We start from the raw sequence: 18,953 nt of genomic DNA on the forward strand, positions 1-18,953 counted from the left end.
CTTGGCTACAGGTCCAGTGACTGTTATATAACAGCAAACACTGTATGAGAAAAAACAGCAGAAGACAAAAGATATCAGTATTAATGATTCATACTACTACTATCATTGAGAGCAGGCATTATTGCTTCTGTAAGGTGTGTTATGTCATAGTCTCTGGCTGTTCTTATTCAGGCTAATCAGTGATTAAGTAATTAATGGTGTTTATAAATTGAGGCCTTTGAGTTTTATTTACAATAGATTCACATGACCAGCAAGCACACATAAACACATGTTTGTGTTGCAGGCATCAGAAATCATCAATTAATCTCTTAGGTAGGCAATGGTAAAAAGCAAAGCAAAATATTGAAGGACACTTTGAGCGTGCAGACTTCCACCAAGGCTATACCAACTATATTTTGCAATGATAATTGACATAAAAATTATTCAGATCTGCTCCAAAATATAATGCTTTTTGCCTTGGTTCATGATTCACACTTCCACAAAGTTTCATGAAAATTGGGCCAGTAGTTTTCCCATAACCCTGCCGACAAACAGCCAGGCAAAATGAACCGTAAACATAACCTCCTTGGCGGATGTAATGACAACACAAAACCCACAGTTTTGCCATCATTTCCTCATCCACCAATGCATATATTTTCAAAACACACAGCAGGTCCAGACCCTGCAGCAGTCTGGTTTGAATATCAAACAAACACACATTTCCTTCTACTGTCCAAACATGCCAGTCTGTCGAGATACCCGCGAATCTGCCATACGACAAGCAGAACGAGACGGAAGGAGCGAGTCCTGCCAGCAGGCAAAGTGTGGCAGACATCATGTGATGTTGTGAGTATAAGAGACCAGAAATAATATTTGTGGGGCAGGCAACCATTCTGCAGAGTATACCAGCACTGACTCTTCATTGGCATTCAAAACTTCATAAACCCCCCACTGATACTGACACTTACAGCAAGCAATAAAAGACTCCCCTTCAAAGGACGAACTGCAAACACATAAAAGTGTCTTCTTGTACAGACATATATTGGTTCTGTTCTTTGCATACAGTGCAACAATAATGTGATTAAAAAAAAATCTGCCTGAGCATGAGCATGTATTTTCATTTCATTCAGATGTGTTTCGCAGGCTTTTTTCCTAATCCGAAGATATGCAAAACATTCAAAAAACCATTAGGACTGTGTAATCCTTTGATTTAAGCTGACAGATAAAAATCATGAATCGCCAAAAGTGGATTTGCAAAGGTCACACCCAAAAACAGGAATATATTTCACTGCAGGCCACAAAAGATTAGTTCTGTTTCTGCTTGGACTGGAACGAAATATAAAGAATTTCAATATGAAAGAAAGAGAGAGGAGTAAGAAAGTAGCAGTGACAGAGAGAGACAGAGAGAGGTGGTGGTAGTGAACTCTAATGGTGCTGGGTCTGACACACTGACAGGCCAAACCATACACAGAGCAGTCTCCTCCCCTCACTGGCCGGGCCTATATTAACTCTCCATGGAGCTCCACCTCACAACCAGAGGCACATGGAGTAGGATAACACATCGCCAAAGCTCTGACAATACCCACACATACATACACACACAGGGAGTGCTCTCCACCTGTCTGCCTGTCAGACTCACACTGTTGGATTTACAGTTTAAACTCTCCTGGACGGACTATTAACTTCTGAACCATGTTGCTTTGGGCGTCCCAGGAGAATGGCAGTCATGGTAAGAATATTTCATTCTCGTTAAGTGACAAGTAGACATGAATGAGATGTGTTGGTGATATTTCTGTTTTTCCCTGCAAAAAAGTTAAACAAGAAGAACAGGTGAATAGTGTTGTATAATAGTGAGCTATGGGGCAGTAATGCAGGAATGGAGCTCACACACTCAGATGCTTTGTGTAGGTGAAAGTGTGTGTAATTGTCAGACAACCATCGCCAGCATATGAATGCAGGTAAACAGACCCTTCATAGACACACACACACACACACACACACACACACACACACACACACACACACACACACAACTAAACAAATAAGACCCCCGGATTCCAACAGCAAAGTGCTTGTTTTGTTTGGGATCCTGGAGCATTACACGGTACTAACAGTAACTGTAAGAGGCTGGAATAGATACCACTGTCATCCCAACTAAAGTACACCGTCTAACACTTGATGCCAACTGTTTGTCTCATGATGTAGCACTGGGGAGCCTGCAGCAGACTCTGTCCTGACCCCGGTGGGGACACACTGCTCGTTATTGTTTGTGATTGGAATTTAAATAACACAGGAGGAATATTATTCTATTAATCTCCAAAATAATTAAAATGTGAAAGTTTTATGACCTCATGACCCCAACAGGTAAAGGGTGAGATGCAGCTTTACCTTTCTGACCTCCAAGGGCACTTAAATATGTAGGCAAGCAATATCTTATCAACAACTATGTGATTTTTAATTATTAATGCGGCTTTATTCAAGCACTGCAACATGTCAGCCTTGTGAAAGCAGGCAAAGGTCAATCTAGCAATAATGTGCTCCAATGAAAGGAAACTTTAAACTATCTCTCTTAGTGTCTGACTGAAAATTAAAAAGGTTTAGTCAAAAAAGTTTCATTAGCTTTCTTTATATTTATTGTAAACCTGCAGTGATTAATGAAAAATAGAACCTCTTCTTGAAGCAGTTTCATTCATATTTCCTTTCATAAACTCTATAACAACATCTGAGCAAACCAGAGCATGGAATAAATGATCTATTTTGCCTTATTGACACCTGCTTTTTCTCCTCTCTTTAAAATATTTCTTATTATATTGAGATATTATTACATAACTTGGGATCGATGCAGGAGAAGCAACGTCGTCACAGACTGAGACCTCAGTGTCGCCTAAATAATAAGTGGCCACGATAAGAAGCATAATAACCTGTAATTTCTTAACATCTCTCCCTTCCTCGTCCGACCAATAACCCAGACCATAAGTCCCTCTCCAAGTCTGTCGCATCACGCTCAGTCCGCATGCAGCTCCTGCTCTCCATCGCAGAGCCCATCCCGGCCTGTGAGAGGCATCTGCATTCTCGGGCACATGGGTTCCCACATGGTCTGCCTGCGGATGCTGATGCTGCGGCTGTGATGCTGCTGCCTGCCCGCCCATCCATATACCCTCAGCAACTCTCAGCAGCCACAGGGAGAGGGGACCAGGAGCTAGCTGTACCGCAGTCTAAATAAGGGATCTGAACAGAGAAAATTAGTGCCTTCCTTTTGACTTTGTTTTCCCCGGGATGTGTAAACCTCGTGGAGATCAGATGTGAGGGCGGACCGCCGATAGAGGAACACCCTGCGTATCTCGGTGCCAGATGGACTTTCTAAATCCGCAAACCGCAGTGAGTGAACTGTCCGAGCGAATTTTCTCACGATTAATGCAACACTGCGTGGCGTAATCTGAAAACAACCTTAATACCCATCAAAAACAAATGACCAGGGAAAAATAAACCGCGGCCCAATCTCTAAAAAAGACAGATTATTTGCAAAGAATAGCGTAAACAAACAACAGCTTCTGAAAAACACTGTAGCCAGACAGAAGAGATGGACTTGCATTTTCTGTTGCGTTTGACTATTTTTTAAGCAATAGGAAGAAGAAAAACAGCCTGCTGAAATCTCTGATTCAGTAAAGATACGCAACTGCCATAGCGTCTGGTCTGCAGCATTTTTATGCAGCCTAAACACCTGTCTTTGGATATTTTTCCGTGTCTGCCTGCATAGGCAATAACATAACGGTGTTCCTCATCCCTATTCATAATGATCGATACTTGTTTTTAAATCATATTTACGGACACATTTTAAGCAAACATATTTCTCTACATGTTTGTTTCTACCTGGATTATGCCTATTTTTTATTGGATCTTGGGCTATGATGGCCATTTTTTAAGATTTGACTAAACTTTTCATGGTGATACGATAATGTATAAAGATGAGTATGGCATTCCTGTTTACTGCTAATTAAAAGCATCCGTAATGCTGTTATCGTTTCATCCATAATCCGTAAATACCGAGGTGGATTTTGAATCTACCGCTGTCACGTGATCTCCAACTTCACACACTTGTTTTGAATGACTCCTGCTGCTTTCAGGTCCTGCTCGAAGCTCCGAGTTTTAATGTAAAAACGACCCTTCTGAAAAAGCTCCTTCTGATATTGATAAAACCTGTATTATCACATATATTACTGTGTGTGTAAGACTGCCAGACATAAGCATGCACTGCTAAAAGTAGCTTTTGTTTTACTTTATTGTGCATTTTTACATATAGGCCTAATTATAAAGGTCAACCATCATTGGTCAACATGTAATGGTAATGGCAAATCCATGTGTGTTACATTTTTACGAACATTTTTAGAAACTTACAAAGACAGTAACAAAGATGAGAGAGGGGTATGTTTCTGGGATGATGAAAAAATGCATTATAAAGTACTACATGTAAAGACAATGTCAACTTATATTCAAATTTAATTTGGGATGAAGCAGCGAATGCTGGTTAACATCAACTTTGTATGCTATTAGACTACTGCATCTACAAGAAACCTAAAGAACCCAATGAACCCGAACAGCTCCAGAATATTATACATATAACTGATAAAAATAGATAATATAACTATAATCCAACAGAGAAATAATGAATTGATTAAAAAAAGGTGATATTCCTTTATTTGTCCAACAAAGGGGACATTTATTAGTGTTACAGTAGCCAAAGTGTTAGCAAGAATAGAAAGAAGCATCAATAAATTAAAAATCAATAGTGAACAAGCAATATTAACAGAAATATAAAAGTATTAACAATATAAACAAGAAGAAATATAAAAATTAGGAAGAATACAATATCGTCACCCTGTTAAAATAATTGCCTAACTCATTTTTTCAAGTTTTGCAGGAAACACAAAAAACTTCACCAAAAGTGACATTTATTAATCATTTCACTCAAAAGGGATATAACAAAGGATGGCTATTAGCATAGTAATAACACTGTGTGTAAATTATGTAACTTAAGAGAAATAAATGACTTTTTTTGCAATTTTTTAACATGCCTTTGTGACTTAAGCAAGATATGGTAACACTTTATTTTGAAGGTGTCTACATAAGAGTCACACAAGCCAGTCAGAAACGTGACATGATAAGTATCATTAGCATTAATGTTACTTCAAAGTGTCATTAATGTTCATGACACATCCCATTTCATGTTTATGACACGCTCATGACACTCTTATGTAGACACCTTCAAAATAAAGTGTTACCATATCTAGCTTAAGTCACAAAGGCATGTTAAAAAATTGCCTAAGTCACATTTTATTTTGACTTAGGCATAATAAACCTGCTTAAGTCACACACTTGACATAGGCCATTATCCTGAATGAGTAAAATCATATGATCTGATCAACTGAGGATGTAGCCGATTGTACCATAGGTGGCCGGCGTCGTGAGGAGATGATTTAGGCAAAAAAACCCTATTTTGACAAAAAAACGACATAGACAATTATTTTAACAGTGTGACGATATAGACTGCAAAATGTGACCGGATGGAGTAGGACCATCTTGAATCTTTTTTTCTGGTATAAGCTTACTGAATGGTAGTGTAGATATTGGGCCTCTCACAGAAGTTAGGATATTTCCGACATTCTGTGAAGGCAGCATTGTGACGTCACGTCGCCTTCCATAACTCTGCCCAGCCTCAATGGCGATTGCAACAGATCCGCAGCGCTCGATAGCGGAGCGCAGTCAAACCTCGTCTGGGTTTGATTAAACACAACGAAACTAATGCGACGAATAAGGACTGTGAGTAATCTCTTATATGTATATTATTGTCAATTTTAGGCACGTTAAATGACATTGAATCGGAGATTCTTGGATGTTTTTTAGCGGTTTAACCGAGGGCGGCTTTGTGCTGCTTAGCGCAAGGAAAGCTGTTACCACGTAGTCAGAAGCCTCCGCCAACAGCGGCTCCTTTGTTCGCGCTAACGGCGGCTTTCACCTTAAACCTTATGTTTAATATTAAAGAAATAAGAAATGTGTTGAAACATGGGGTTCCTTATAAAATGGTTAATGTGTGTGTTATCGGGTGGACGTGTTGTGTGATATATTAAACCCAAACAGACGGAGGTCTGTCAGTAGCTCGTCAGCAGGGTTTTTCCGCCAGACATTCACAAGCCCGGCGAAGGCCGAAAATAGGCGGTATGAACATTTAAAGCTCGGGTAAAAATTATGAATTGTTCCTTTATTATGTGGCATATAAGCATCACCGCAGGTGTTAATGTTAGCCAAGCTTCTGTGTGTAATCTCACCATTTTATCGATACCCAAAACCGGACTAGCAAGCGCCTGAAGCAGGCGGGGGAGGGTTAGTTTCCATTAGTGACACCACGTTAGAACTAAAGCCGGTAAATTACAGTGTTTGTTTGTCAGCTGATTTGGTGAAATCCCCAACATATTTCATAAGGATAAGATTAACGATATTTTTGTGTGACAGTGGGTTATTTTGTGGAAATGTAATTGTGAAATTACGGACTTTAAACTCCTATATTCTGGCACCACTTAGAGGTTTTTCCTGACCTTTTTTGTCCTGTTTTTCTCTTGTCTTTCAGGTTATACCCAAGTAAAATGGAGGATAGTTTTGATTGCGACTGTGGCGAGCTTGAGCCACCTGATCATTGAGGGTTAAAAAATTACTTTGAAGACTTAAAGGCCAGACTCATTTCAGTTTTATAGATCAGGTGACTTGACAGAAAAAAAATCACAAATAAATAAACAAAAAGAAAAAAAAATCATATGAAGCTGCTCAGGACCAGTCATACACTGAATGTATCTGCACTGTAAGGATGCAACTACATGCTTTTTATAGTTTAATATAGTCTCAGTGCTTTTTAATTGGCCTCAAAGTTCATTCCATTGCAGTATATAAACACTAGTCTACTAAAAGTTGTTCAGTTAAAGATATCCACACATCCAGGATTGGAGGAGAAATTCAACTTTTGTTATTTTATCTCTTTATTCAAGATGGAAGGAAAGTTTGACCACACATTTGTGCCCCATATCTGACAGTGACGGCTAGACGGGGGACTGAGTAGTCTACTGTACAGGGGTCAGTTAGCTCAGCCACAGCAGTGGGGGGATTTTTAGATAAATTCCTCTGTTGGTATTCAAGTTGGACTTGAAACAGGTCATAGACCAAACGTTAGAGATAGCAGGAGCTTGGTGGAAAAGCAGAAAACGGTCATGGCAGAGAAGTTTGAGTCCCTGATGAACATCCATGGCTTCGACCTGGGTTCTCGCTACATGGACTTGAAGCCTCTGGGGTACGGAGGGAACGGCCTGGTGTTCTCCGCAGTCGACACAGACTGTGACAAGCGGGTAGCCGTGAAGAAAATTATCTTGACTGACCCACAGAGTGTGAAGCATGCCCTGCGGGAAATCAAGATTATCAGACGCCTCGATCATGACAACACCGTCAAGGTGAGTTGCAAGTGGTCTGCTTAAAGTAGCATGTCTCATTTTCTGGGGTTTAAAAAATGAATTTGTATCTGATTTCAAAACTGTCACTTAACGCTGACCTGCCTTCTTGTTTCATCAGGTGTTTGAGACATTGGGCCCCAATGGTCGTAGGCTAACAGAGGATGTGGTGTCCCTGACAGAGGTCAACTCGGTCTACATTGTGCAGGAGTACATGGAGACAGACCTGTGTCAGTTGCTGGAGAGGGGTCTTCTGTCTGAAGACCATGCCAGACTCTTCATGTACCAGCTCCTCAGGGGCCTTAAGTACATCCACTCTGCCAACGTGCTGCACCGCGACCTCAAGCCTGCCAACCTGTTTGTCAACACAGAGGACCTGGTACTGAAGATTGGAGACTTTGGGCTAGCCCGAATCATGGACCCACACTACTCCCACAAGGTAGGACTAGTCTCTGTATAGCTGTTTCTGTTTGTCTTGTATTTGTGGAGAGTATGATGTTTATGGGGTTTTGTGATGATCAGTGTGTTGGAATGCTGCATAAACTAGATCTTTTAAGAGGAGCAGACATAGCACTGTTTGCACACTTTGTGTCCAAAGGTGAACGCTTTGTTGCTCTTGCATGTGATGTTTACGTTATTGCCCAGTACTGCGGTGGCCCCCAGGGTGACGCAGTTTTACAGGAGGAAGTAAACAAGACAGGATGTGGTTCCTTGAGGTAACGCCTCTGTTTCCTTAGTCAGAAAAAGTGAGACTTTGGAGAACACAACCCTGGGAACTGTTTTTTTTTTTCTCTTTTCTTTTACAAGTGTATACTTCTAAGAAGTGGAAAAGGGTTCAATTCCAAGTCTAAATATACAAATGAGTGGGTTCCTGATAATGTGGCTTAACAAAGATGAACATAATCCTCATTCCCAGGAGAAAAAAAACACAAATATTTTAATGTAGCAAAACCGACAACATTGAACCTTCATCTGCATCTAACTATGATGTAGAAGGCTTGAGGTTGTAGAAAAATCTGTTAGGGAAATGCTGCATTATAATATAAAGATTTAAATATATCTAAGAGTGTATGTTTTCCCTCATTTCCATTTGCATGAGGTTATTACTCATATCCATGCCTATGAGTCAAGAAAATTGGTTCTTGGAGAATGCTTTTTTTTCCATTGTGTGAGAGGCCTTTTCCTGGTTTCTCATCAGATGCCAGCATAATGTAAACCAGAGCATTAAAAGCCAGATGTCATTTTAATTCCCTCTATAACCCTTTTTTGTTTAGTGAGGCAGTTTAAAGATGTCAATAAAGTAGGTGGCCTTTGTCTTTTAGAATGAGAGGAGTATGGGTCACCCTGTCTAATTGTAGACAGCTGTAGACCCTTGTGTGTTTCTGTCACCTTATAAAGGGATGAGGAAATTCCAGTCAAAGGCCATATGGTGCTGTGATGTTAGGAAATGTAGGTTGGGAAGTCTCTCACTCCATAGCGGCCGGATCTCTTTAGAGCATGGAGGGAGTCAGATGCTTACACGTGTCTCAGATTAGTCACTGGAGGATCTCAAATGCGCTCACGTGATGTGATCCCCTGGCTGGCACAGCCTCATTCATATCTCTTACACAGCCTAGATCCTGCCAGCGCATACATCACTCAGAGACAGACTTGCACACACTTGTTTACCAGAACTGCTCATTTTCACACACATCACCACTACTATGTTTTTGTAGTCGAGTCACATTTTCAGCTCTGACTTCTATATTCTCAGATGAGTCATTATATCGTAGGTGGAGACAACAGCTCTTTCTGCAATAGGAAGAGGAAGGCGAGGGCTTGTAGTTACCGGGAAGAAGTGAGCTTTTCTCACTCTGTTAAGCCACTGTAGCCACCCACTGAACATTACTGCACTCCTCCCTTAGAGCAGGGTTTGCCATGTGGGCTTTTTTCCCTCTATATAAGCAGTTTTTCCTGATGGGAAACATGCAGGCAAGTGGGTATTGAAAAGCTGCTTGACTGGGGTCATCTCTCTTGTGTTTGACTATTGTCTGCCATAGTACTGCAGCAGACTACTGCTGCTGAGTTTTTGTCAAGGATACAAATGCTGTCGTCATGTAGTCTGATTGACTTTACTAGGCTTTGACCCTGCTCTCCTTTGCAAACGCTGTTGCTGTGTTTTGTCTGTCTCTACTATGATAACAACAGTGGTGTGGTGGGGGGAGGGAGAACATTGATATCTCAACTAGCCACTTTTTCACGGCACCTCATCTGATTGAGTGTGTGTCTGGTGTCTCACACCAAATGAGGCTTGTTGAAAATGAACCCGTCACCCCCAAACGGCACTTTAGCGGCCAGTGGAGTGTGGCGGTGTTAAAAAAACAGTTGGTTTCAGTGTTGACTGACATTCAGGCAGAATCTGGGGGCACTGGGGGTGAATTTGCTTTCACAACCACCCTTTACTTCTAGTAGGCTGGGTGAGGCAGAGCAGCTGAGTGCATGTTATTTGAATAACGTTGTTTCTAAATAAAGAAGCGCTCTTTGCCAGTGAACCTCAGTATCTGGCGTTGATTCAGTGATATGGCATATAGACTCATGCATAAATGGTGTAGGCAGGTAGCATTTGTTCCGCCTTTCCTCCCACTTTCTTATATTATTTGTATTGCTTGGGTTAATTAAGAAAAACATAACTCCTCATGATTCCTTTAAGCTTTTATTAATCCTGCATGGCTGTGTCTCAAGTATGCTGTATAAAGCTTGCCAAGAGTACCTGTGCTTTTGTGATATCTTTCCATTGTTTTGAGAGAGCAGGCAGTTTCTGCCTGTGTGAACCTTAAAGCCAGCCCTCATGGTGGCCCAGGATCAAGAATGGCAAGAATTCACGTGCACTCATCCAACTTCTCCGACTCTGATTCCCCTCCTTTTCCCAGCTAGTTCTTTGTCTTACTGTGGGAGCCTTGCTTGGAGACTTATTTGAAGCTGATCTAAAATCTGATTATTCCTAGTTGTAGCCTGCCCTTTTTAACAAGAGAAAGAGAGTACTGTGTATATAACGCATACCCATTTTGGTTTAGCATTGGTTGTGCTGAAACTAGCTGTATGGTTTTACTTGAGGCTAACTGAATCTTTAAGCTACTCCAAGATTGTGTAACACGTTTAATGTGTGCCTTAGCTAAGTGATACCACATCTGCTCAGTGGGGCAACATGTGTTTCTTTAGGGGGAACTCCAGTCTAGTTTTCACATGTCACATCATCTAAATGTCAAATCATTTGATTTTAAAGTTAACAAACCAGTTATTAGATCGAAGTCGTGTCTTTGAAAATGAAAACTGGAAGTGCAGCAGCTTGTGTGGCACATGCAGACACTTTATTGATGTAGTAAAAAATCCTTTTGCATTTTACTATACATTAAAGTAGTTGCACTAATGTAAATTTGGAGAACTCTTGAATAGGTCAGCATAAAATGCAATCATTTTGGATGTTGAAGACATGGTAACCGGCACATTTTCCTGAATGTTATTAGTGGAGGGTGGAGGGTTCACTGAGGTCCTTTTTCCACACAGTCATCCAGCACAACTCTAAACCACAACTGCAAAAGCGCACACAAACATTTGACCTGATTATTCAGCCAGCAACAGGCCTGTCTGGCTCCAAATTTCACAGGATCTAACCAAAAAGGGAGGAGCTGGGGAGCTTTCCTAACTTCAGGCTGAATGAATTTCAGAGAGACAGTTTTCCTTGTATTCCGTAGTTAATAATATCATGGTTTTATCATGGAACCAAAAGTAGCCAAAGACCAAATGCTCATGGACATAATTAATGGATTAACAATTTATGTGTTGAGACTGCAGTGAAGCTCCACATAACCTGCTATTTATAGTGGTTTGCCTGTGAAAGGATTCACGTGCATGTGTGGGTGGTTTAAGACTAAAATACATTCAGTGCCAGCAAGAAATTCTATCGTTTTCAGTCACTAGCTTCTGTAAAGCAGCAAGCCTTTATCCAGCAAATGGAGACTAGGCTCTCTTCACCAACCACCTTTACTGGCATCTGTTCAGACCTGCTAAAGGTTGCTGTGACTAACAACAGCCAGACACACTGAAAGAGCCTTTAATGAGTCACTGAATGTCATTCTGGTCTGATCTAGATCAGGCGGCTAAGTTTTTCACCAACTGCTGCCAGAAGTATTGAGATGACTGATGTTTTAATTCCTTTGTCTCTGTCTTTGTGGTGAGTGGCTTACTTAGAGATCAGTAAAAGTAAGAGGCAAACTGGAATGTTCAGCTAATGCACTTTAATGCCCTCAGCTGGTAGGCAAAACATGCTCCATTTTAGTTCAGAGTCCATCATACACAGAATTGTCCTTACGCAATGACCCAACACTCTTTCAAGCTAACTTAAAGTAGATCTGTTGCAAAGCACTGCTGAGCTGGTTGCATGTATTTCTCCTACATAACCACATTCACACAGGTCAGACATTTATTGGCTGTTTCTCAAAATAAGTTGGACAGCCTTGCAAGTTTCAGTCAGTAGGTCTGATCTGCCTCGTAATTCTCCTTGACCTCTTTACAAGCTTCTTGTTGGAAGCCATGCTAGACTCAAACAGATAAGCTGGTTACTTGAAGGAAGGAGTCGCATCTACATGGTGTGTCATTTATAGGCCCGTGAAAACAAGGGCATGCAGAGCAGTGATACACTTGAGGACAGTGTGACGTCAAGTATTTGCAGCTAACTTAGGGCAGAAACAGGAGCCTGGTCAGTGGCCGGCCATTTTGGTCTCACCACAAACTACCACTGCATGTGGGGGAAGAGAGGGCAGCGAGGGTGTTGTTTTACCTCTACCCATCCCCCAATGTCCCAGTGTGTGTGCACACACATACAGGTCAGTTTCCTTTGTGTGCAGTGTCCTCCTGTTCCAATGAGTGGTCAGGCTCTGTGAGGGTGGAGTGCAGATTGGTGTCACTAGTGAGAGGAGAGTGTGGCAGTGGGGGATTATCCTGCTCTCCCAGACTGCTGACAGGGCCTGCACGTGTCTGATCTCCCCCTTTTTATCTGTCTTTTCTCTCTGGGGTCTTTGTGTCTGCTATGTTGCGTACGTGACTAGCACAGAGCTGGTCCGTGAAGGAGTTGGCACGGGGGTTATGAAGGTTAGCACGGGACAACAGGCATGGTTGGTCCTGGAACTCGTGTTGGCAGCAGTGTTATGTGGTAAATGTGGAAGCACATGAAGTCATTTAAATCACATTTATCTATTGCTGAGGGAAAAGCCTATTAAACTGTGAAGGAACCAAGCATGAGGGTAGGCCTGTCATGATAACTACTTTTTGTTGAACGATACATTATCCCAGAAATAACTACAATACTCGATGTAATTACCATTTTATGGCACCAACATGACAAAATAATGGCCCAATAATGCAAGTACACTCTTTCAAAGAGGAATAGACTTCTAATTCTTAAGAGTATTCAGCCACTGGAATGTGGGGGAAAAATAAAACACCCTGAATAAAATAAAGTTGATACTGTAATTATTGTGACACAAGTTCATAAACTAGCCTAGTTGTTGGAATATTGTGGTTATGAGTCATGCTTTCTTTTTCCCCCTAACAGTCCCACTAAATATGCCATGTCCTCATTTATCACAGGGCCATCTCTCCGAAGGTCTGGTCACCAAGTGGTACAGGTCTCCTCGCCTGCTGCTCTCTCCGAACAATTACACCAAAGCCATCGACATGTGGGCTGCTGGCTGCATCTTTGCAGAGATGCTCACAGGGAAAACCCTGTTTGCAGGTAAATGTTGACTCAGTTTCTAATGTGTGACTCACTGTAACACCTCATATACAAGCAACTTATTTGAAGCAGGTTGGGTGAGTCTGAAAAGGTAAATATGGAGAATAGGTCTGATGAGGTAGATGTTAATCTTGCTAGCCGATGTCTGTTCGTAACAGACAGGAGATGAGCCCAAAGCCAGTCTGCTTTTTCTCTCCCCATTTCTGCCCTTTGCGAATCCAGCTGGAGCTGGCACAGACTGACTGTTATTTGTTGAAACTGCCTTGAGCCGAACACAAGGCAAATAACATTTCGGTTCTCATGATCTGCCGCACTCAGGCTCACCCAAAATAAACTCATTCAGTCATGCAAATGTTGACGGTTGTGTAACTACTACTACAAAATAATAAAATAAAGCGCCTAATGTTTGTCTGCCTGTTGTTTCAGGAGCCCATGAACTGGAGCAGATGCAGCTGATCCTGGAGTCCATTCCCGTACTGCGAGAGGAAGACCGACAGGAGCTCCACAGCGTTATCCCAGTCTTCATCCGCAACGACATGTCCAAGCCTCACACACCACTGGCCAAGCTGCTGCCTGACGTCAGTCCCCAGGGTGAGTACCACTTACATATTCATTCAAAAGTACTCAAGGCTAAAAAAACTACTCTCACGAACACAGATTATAGTTAGTGGTCAGGCTCTTATCACTCATAAATCACATGTTTCCTGTTTCATAATCTCAGTGTCCTCCCTCTCCGCAGCCCTGGATTTCCTGGAGAAGATCCTGACCTTTAACCCCATAGATCGCCTCACTGCGGAGGAGGCCCTGGCCCACCCCTATATGGCTGACTACTCCTTCCCCCTTGACGAGCCTGTCTCACTGCACCCCTTTCACATTGAGGATGAAGTAGATGATATCCTGCTCATGGACCAGAGCCACAGCCACACCTGGGACAGGTATGCTGGCTCACTTATTCCCTCTCAAACACCTGCTTTCTGTGACCAGGATTAGAGATGAAAATGTATATATTTCCTCTGTTCATTTTGAGCTTCGTTTCAGTCAGCAATAGTTTGCCTTTGCTTACTAAAGACCCAGATGTAACTAACTAGTTTAATGGTTTATTTACATAGTTAGATCATGCACTGGAGCTTCATGTGAGCAAGATTTTTGTGTGTTGCGTTCGTGTACTGATGTCTCACTCTTCCCTGGTCTGTCAGGTATCATGAGAGCCAGCTGTCAGAGGCTGACTGGCACTTACACAGCACCCATGACCCAGACGAAGTTCAGGTTGACCCAAGGGCTCTCTCTGATGTAACAGACGAGGAGGAAGTTCAGGTGTGTTTGAATTTCCACTGCAAACTTGTGTTAAAGCAATTAATTACTTCAGTTTATTTCTTGTTCCATTAAAATACATTTTAAATGCTTACATATTCATTGGTTAACTATTGTATTGCTCTAAAAAAGAATGCATAACAAATTGATTGAACCAAAAGTTTTATCTAGTGGAATCACATGCCTTGCTCCTTAGTGATTTAAAATTGTTTTTTGATGAAATGACAAATGGCTAAATGGTGGCTGTTTATTTCTAGGTGGATCCTCGTAAATATGCTGATGGAGATCGGGAGAAGTTCATGGATGAGCCGTCCTTCGACTATTCCACTCTGTTCCAGTCAGAGCGCTCCTGGCAGGACGACCACCACGAAAACAAATACTGTGACTTGCAGTGTAGCCACACCTGTAACTACAAGGCCGTGTCGCCCTCCTACCTTGACAACCTCATCTGGAGGGACAGTGAAGTCAACCACTACTATGAACCCAAACTCATCATCGATCTCTCCAACTGGAAGGAGCAGCAGAGTAAGGAGAAAGCGGACCGCAAGGCCAAGAGCAAATGTGAGAAGAATGGGTTGGTGAAGGCCCAGATCGCGCTGCAGGAGGCAGAGAAGACCCAGAGTCCGATGGAGAAGGACAGCGAGCAGGAGAAACACCAGACGGAGAAGCCTCAAAGCCAGCAGAGCCAAGGCTTTGACTTCGACTCCTTCATCGCCAGCACCATTAAACTGAGCCTGCAGCCAGAGCCCTGTCAGGAGGTGGCCATACTCAATGAGGTGGGCCTCCTGAACGAGCTCAACACTTCCGTTTCCCAGCTGGAGGCTCCCCGCTCAGGCTCCATGTCAAAGTCCATAAGTCAGGAGAAGGAGGAGAAGTGCCTGGTAAACCTCGCCCAGTTGGGTGGCGGTGGCTTGGGAGTCCTCAGCGGGGACGTCACCTGGCCCACTCACCCCTGGGAGAGCTTCGGCTCTGGGGAGAGAGTCGGGGAGAACGGCTGTTTAATAGATGAAGCATGCTGGGACATTCGCAAAGAGGACCAGCTCCAGAAGGAGAGCACTTACACCAGCTACCTGGACCGCCTGTTCAGCCGGAAGGAAGAGGGGACCGGAGAGACAGTGGCCAGCTCAGAGATGGAGCCCTCGGAAGTGAGAGAGCTGGATGAGAGCTTCCTCGGCAGGAACACAGAGATTGTGCTTAATGTGCAGCTGGACTCCCTGGCCCTGCCTGGCTTTGACAGCGCAGATGACTTGCCTCTAAAGTCCATCCAGGCAACTCTCACCCCGTGCGCTGTCAAATGCTCCCCACAGATTGCCCACAAAACATACAGCAGCATTTTCAAGCATCTTAATTAAAGAAATATATATCCTCCCTTACAGTGCAAAATCTTGGCTGTTTTTGTTTTTATGTTTTTTTTTTGGTTGTTTTTTAATAATATGGTATATTATTGAACTTGAATCATTTCATACCTTTTTTTATTATGGTTTTAATTATTTTTGTTTTTTTAAGAGTTGAGAGGGGTGGTTTGTTATATTTAAAGTTTTGGTCATCACTCTGAGCCTTGATCACCAGGCCTTCATGGGTTAATGTCTACACCCTCATTGCTAAACTGGCATATCACTCGCACACTTAAGTACTGTAGAAGAACAGGAGAGAAGTAACTTGAAGAAAGACAGATGGAGAGGAATTGTGATTAAAGAGACGAGATTTGGCTGTTAGGGTGTGACGTAAGGAAGGATGGTAGAAGCTAACATTTCTGTAGGCATTTAAAGTGCTCTCAAACAGCCTTTTCCGGGGAGGGGATACGAAAGAAGAAAAAAGGGGATGGGATGTCCTTTTTTAATTTTGTTTTATATTTTCCCCTGAAGAAAGCTTCCTTAAAAACCCTTTCATACTGTAAATCTGACACATGATGCCAGCAGCAACCATTATCGTAGGCGTTAATGTAAATGTGTTATCTACCTCAAGGTAACAGCCGCGAGAGACACTCGAAGCCGCACTAGTGCTTTACACACATGACCATCCTGGTCGCGTAGATGAAATCTGTCTCATTTAACATAGTGAGGTGTTTCAGTAATCATTATTTATTTCTAGCAGATGTGCGATATTTATTTTATCAAGATGTGTTATTTCAATGTGATTATTGAAGATTGAGGAGTTGGACAGACTTCCATTTTCATTTGGGCACTATATGGGCGTGTAAGTGTTCTTTTGTTTTATGGTAGGATGCAAATTCATCTGTTATGTTCTAAAAGAAGTTGAGGCTTTCCATTTTCCACCAATATTGTCCAAATGGATATCATTCTTTTTGTTTATTTTTTTTTTCGTTTTTTTTATTTATAGGTGCGTTCTGTCTTTAATGGAAAAACTGCTTTATGGTTTAAAAGAAGCGCCTAAAGTCTTAATTTTTTATCTAAATGTAATGTTTAAAAAAATGCGTGCATGGAGGCAAGAGAAAGGTACATTAAAAGTAAAGTTTATGGTGAGTATAATGTACGTAAGTTTTAATTGTATGTTTTTTGTTAAATTTCTATGTACTTTTTCCAGGCAAGCATGATGAATTAGGTTAAGGTGTAGCATGTAGAACACTTATGGACTTTTTTTTGTAATCATTGGTTCCCCTGTTCTACAAAATATCTCGAAATAAAATTACTGGCAAAGAGTTCAGCTTGTGTCTCCTTTCTTGTCGGTCAGGGACGACTCTGACCTCACTCTCACACTCAGTTAAGAGGTGTTTTTGCCACTTTAATTTTGTATGACCGCAGAGCCACAAGAGCCTTGTTGGTGCACGGGAAGTGCTGACTATATGCTGCCACCTCTAGACTCCCATTTTTAATGTCCAAGTAGGCAGACTAAATTACACTGCGAGCACCGGGGACATGAGCTCTAAATCACCAGCTAAATGTAGCTCTGGCTCAGACCACCATATTTCAGAGCTGAGTGCTGCATAGAAACGAACATAGATTACATTTGTTTGCTGCAACATTTTGCCTGTTAAGCAATAGCAGGGCATTTCCTCGTCAACCAAACAGGTGAAGAAACAGTTTATCGTCATTTAACATCCCATCACAGGCAGCCTTACCCTTTGTACTTTCAGACTTCTCTAAAACTTAAACTGCATGAGAGCAAACTCGACAGAAGATGACAATCAGATTGTGTGGAAATAACTGGTTCCTGCAGGTTGTGGTGACATTGTCAAAGTCACCCTGTTGGTCTGTGTTTGGGATCAAACACAGGAAGGGTGTGGAGTCATTTTACAACAAATACTTTTTTGCCTATTTACTCAAAGCATATCATCTCTGGGCTTGCTGAAATGTATAATCCCTAGATATTGAGATATTTTAGTGTCAAGCTGAATCCATTCATCAAAATGTGGTGTATTGGGGTAAAAGTAGTGACTCCAAGCAGAAAATATCCATATAAATATTCAAGTAAGGGTGCTGCTTACATGCAAAAAATATTTTTTCATGAATTTCTAGTTTTGCAACAGCCAAAAGATCAACAGAGGAATCAGGAACCCGCCCCCATCCATGAGGATAAACAAAGAGAAACAAAAAAAAGGAAAAAAACAAAAAACCATGCTGTTATACAGAACAAAACACTACAATTAGCAACACTGTCAGCACCAGACACTACAAGGTTGTCTGCACCCAATCAAAAGAAATATGTATATATGCATATACTGCTTAATCATACCTAAAGAGCATCAAATTACAAGTAGTCATGTAGATCAGCCCCTGTTGTAGCCGGTTTTAAGTCGGAAAATTTAACTATATTGGTGAGGTAAATGGATCATAATGAGCTGATTGTGTGTTTTGTATGTAAAATCTTACAGTAAGCATAAAGAAGAAATACTCAGATAAAGCACAAGTGCCTAGAAATACTGATTAAATGTACTTACTTTCCACCACTGCAGTTTTGCTCAATTAAGCATGCTTTTAGCTTCTGGGTTTCCTGCAACGGATAACAAGACCGTTTTAATTTAATCTTTTGATGTCAAGGTGAATTGTTTCTGTGTCAAAATGTGAATAGGTTTTCATAAAGTATGTTTGCAAAGTCCTAAAGAGATGACTGTTAGTTCACATGAGCCACACAGGATAAAAACTGGTTTATCATGTGAATAATTCTCTTAGCGGACCGAAGACTCTGCTCTCATTAAAACAACTCTAACCTTACAGGAAGGGAAGAGCTGTGGTACAAAGGTTGAAGCCGGTTGTCTCGTTATAATCAGCCACAGCTGGGCTCGAGTTTTTCACCGCTGCTACTTCCTGCTGGGAAAAACGAGGCCAGCTCGGTGTTGTTTTTCTGCTCTCTTGGTAACAATACACTCCTCAACTGCAGTGATTAAACCCTGCTGGAATACTCAGATGAAAGAAAAGGTACCTCTAAAGACTAAATGTAGGTCAAAA

General features: G+C 41.8%; 1 protein-coding gene across 3 annotated transcripts; it reads left to right on the plus strand.

Annotated features, from left to right (window-relative positions):
• The first annotated feature begins 1,514 nt into the window (after window positions 1-1,514).
• On the plus strand, window positions 1,515-17,206 carry mapk6 (mitogen-activated protein kinase 6). 3 transcript variants are annotated; one of them, XM_059349737.1, is made up of 8 exons: window positions 1,515-1,708; window positions 6,602-7,469; window positions 7,588-7,905; window positions 13,092-13,236; window positions 13,663-13,827; window positions 13,976-14,171; window positions 14,433-14,550; window positions 14,805-17,206. In XM_059349737.1, the coding sequence occupies exons 2-8, from the start codon at window positions 7,233-7,235 to the stop codon at window positions 15,897-15,899; spliced, it is 2,274 nt and encodes a 757-aa protein (XP_059205720.1). In that variant the 5' UTR covers window positions 1,515-1,708; window positions 6,602-7,232; the 3' UTR covers window positions 15,900-17,206. The 3 variants fall into 3 exon arrangements, with proteins under 3 accessions (XP_059205720.1, XP_059205731.1, XP_059205711.1); XM_059349748.1 differs by lacking the exon at window positions 1,515-1,708 and adding an exon at window positions 3,205-3,357; XM_059349728.1 differs by lacking the exon at window positions 1,515-1,708 and adding an exon at window positions 5,625-5,796.
• Window positions 17,207-18,953: the final 1,747 nt, after the last annotated feature.

Source organism: Centropristis striata, chromosome 2 (assembly GCF_030273125.1).
Source record: "Centropristis striata isolate RG_2023a ecotype Rhode Island chromosome 2, C.striata_1.0, whole genome shotgun sequence".
Classification (NCBI taxonomy): Eukaryota; Metazoa; Chordata; class Actinopteri; order Perciformes; family Serranidae; genus Centropristis; species Centropristis striata.

Coding starts and splice junctions, on each gene's coding strand:
- mapk6 (XM_059349737.1), top strand. CDS start 7,233: ATGGCAGAGAAGTTTGAGTCCCTGATGAACATCCATGGCTTCGACCTG. Junction 7,470..7,587: donor ATCATGACAACACCGTCAAG/GTGAGTTGCAAG, acceptor TTGTTTCATCAG/GTGTTTGAGACATTGGGCCC. Junction 14,172..14,432: donor CACAGCCACACCTGGGACAG/GTATGCTGGCTC, acceptor CTGGTCTGTCAG/GTATCATGAGAGCCAGCTGT.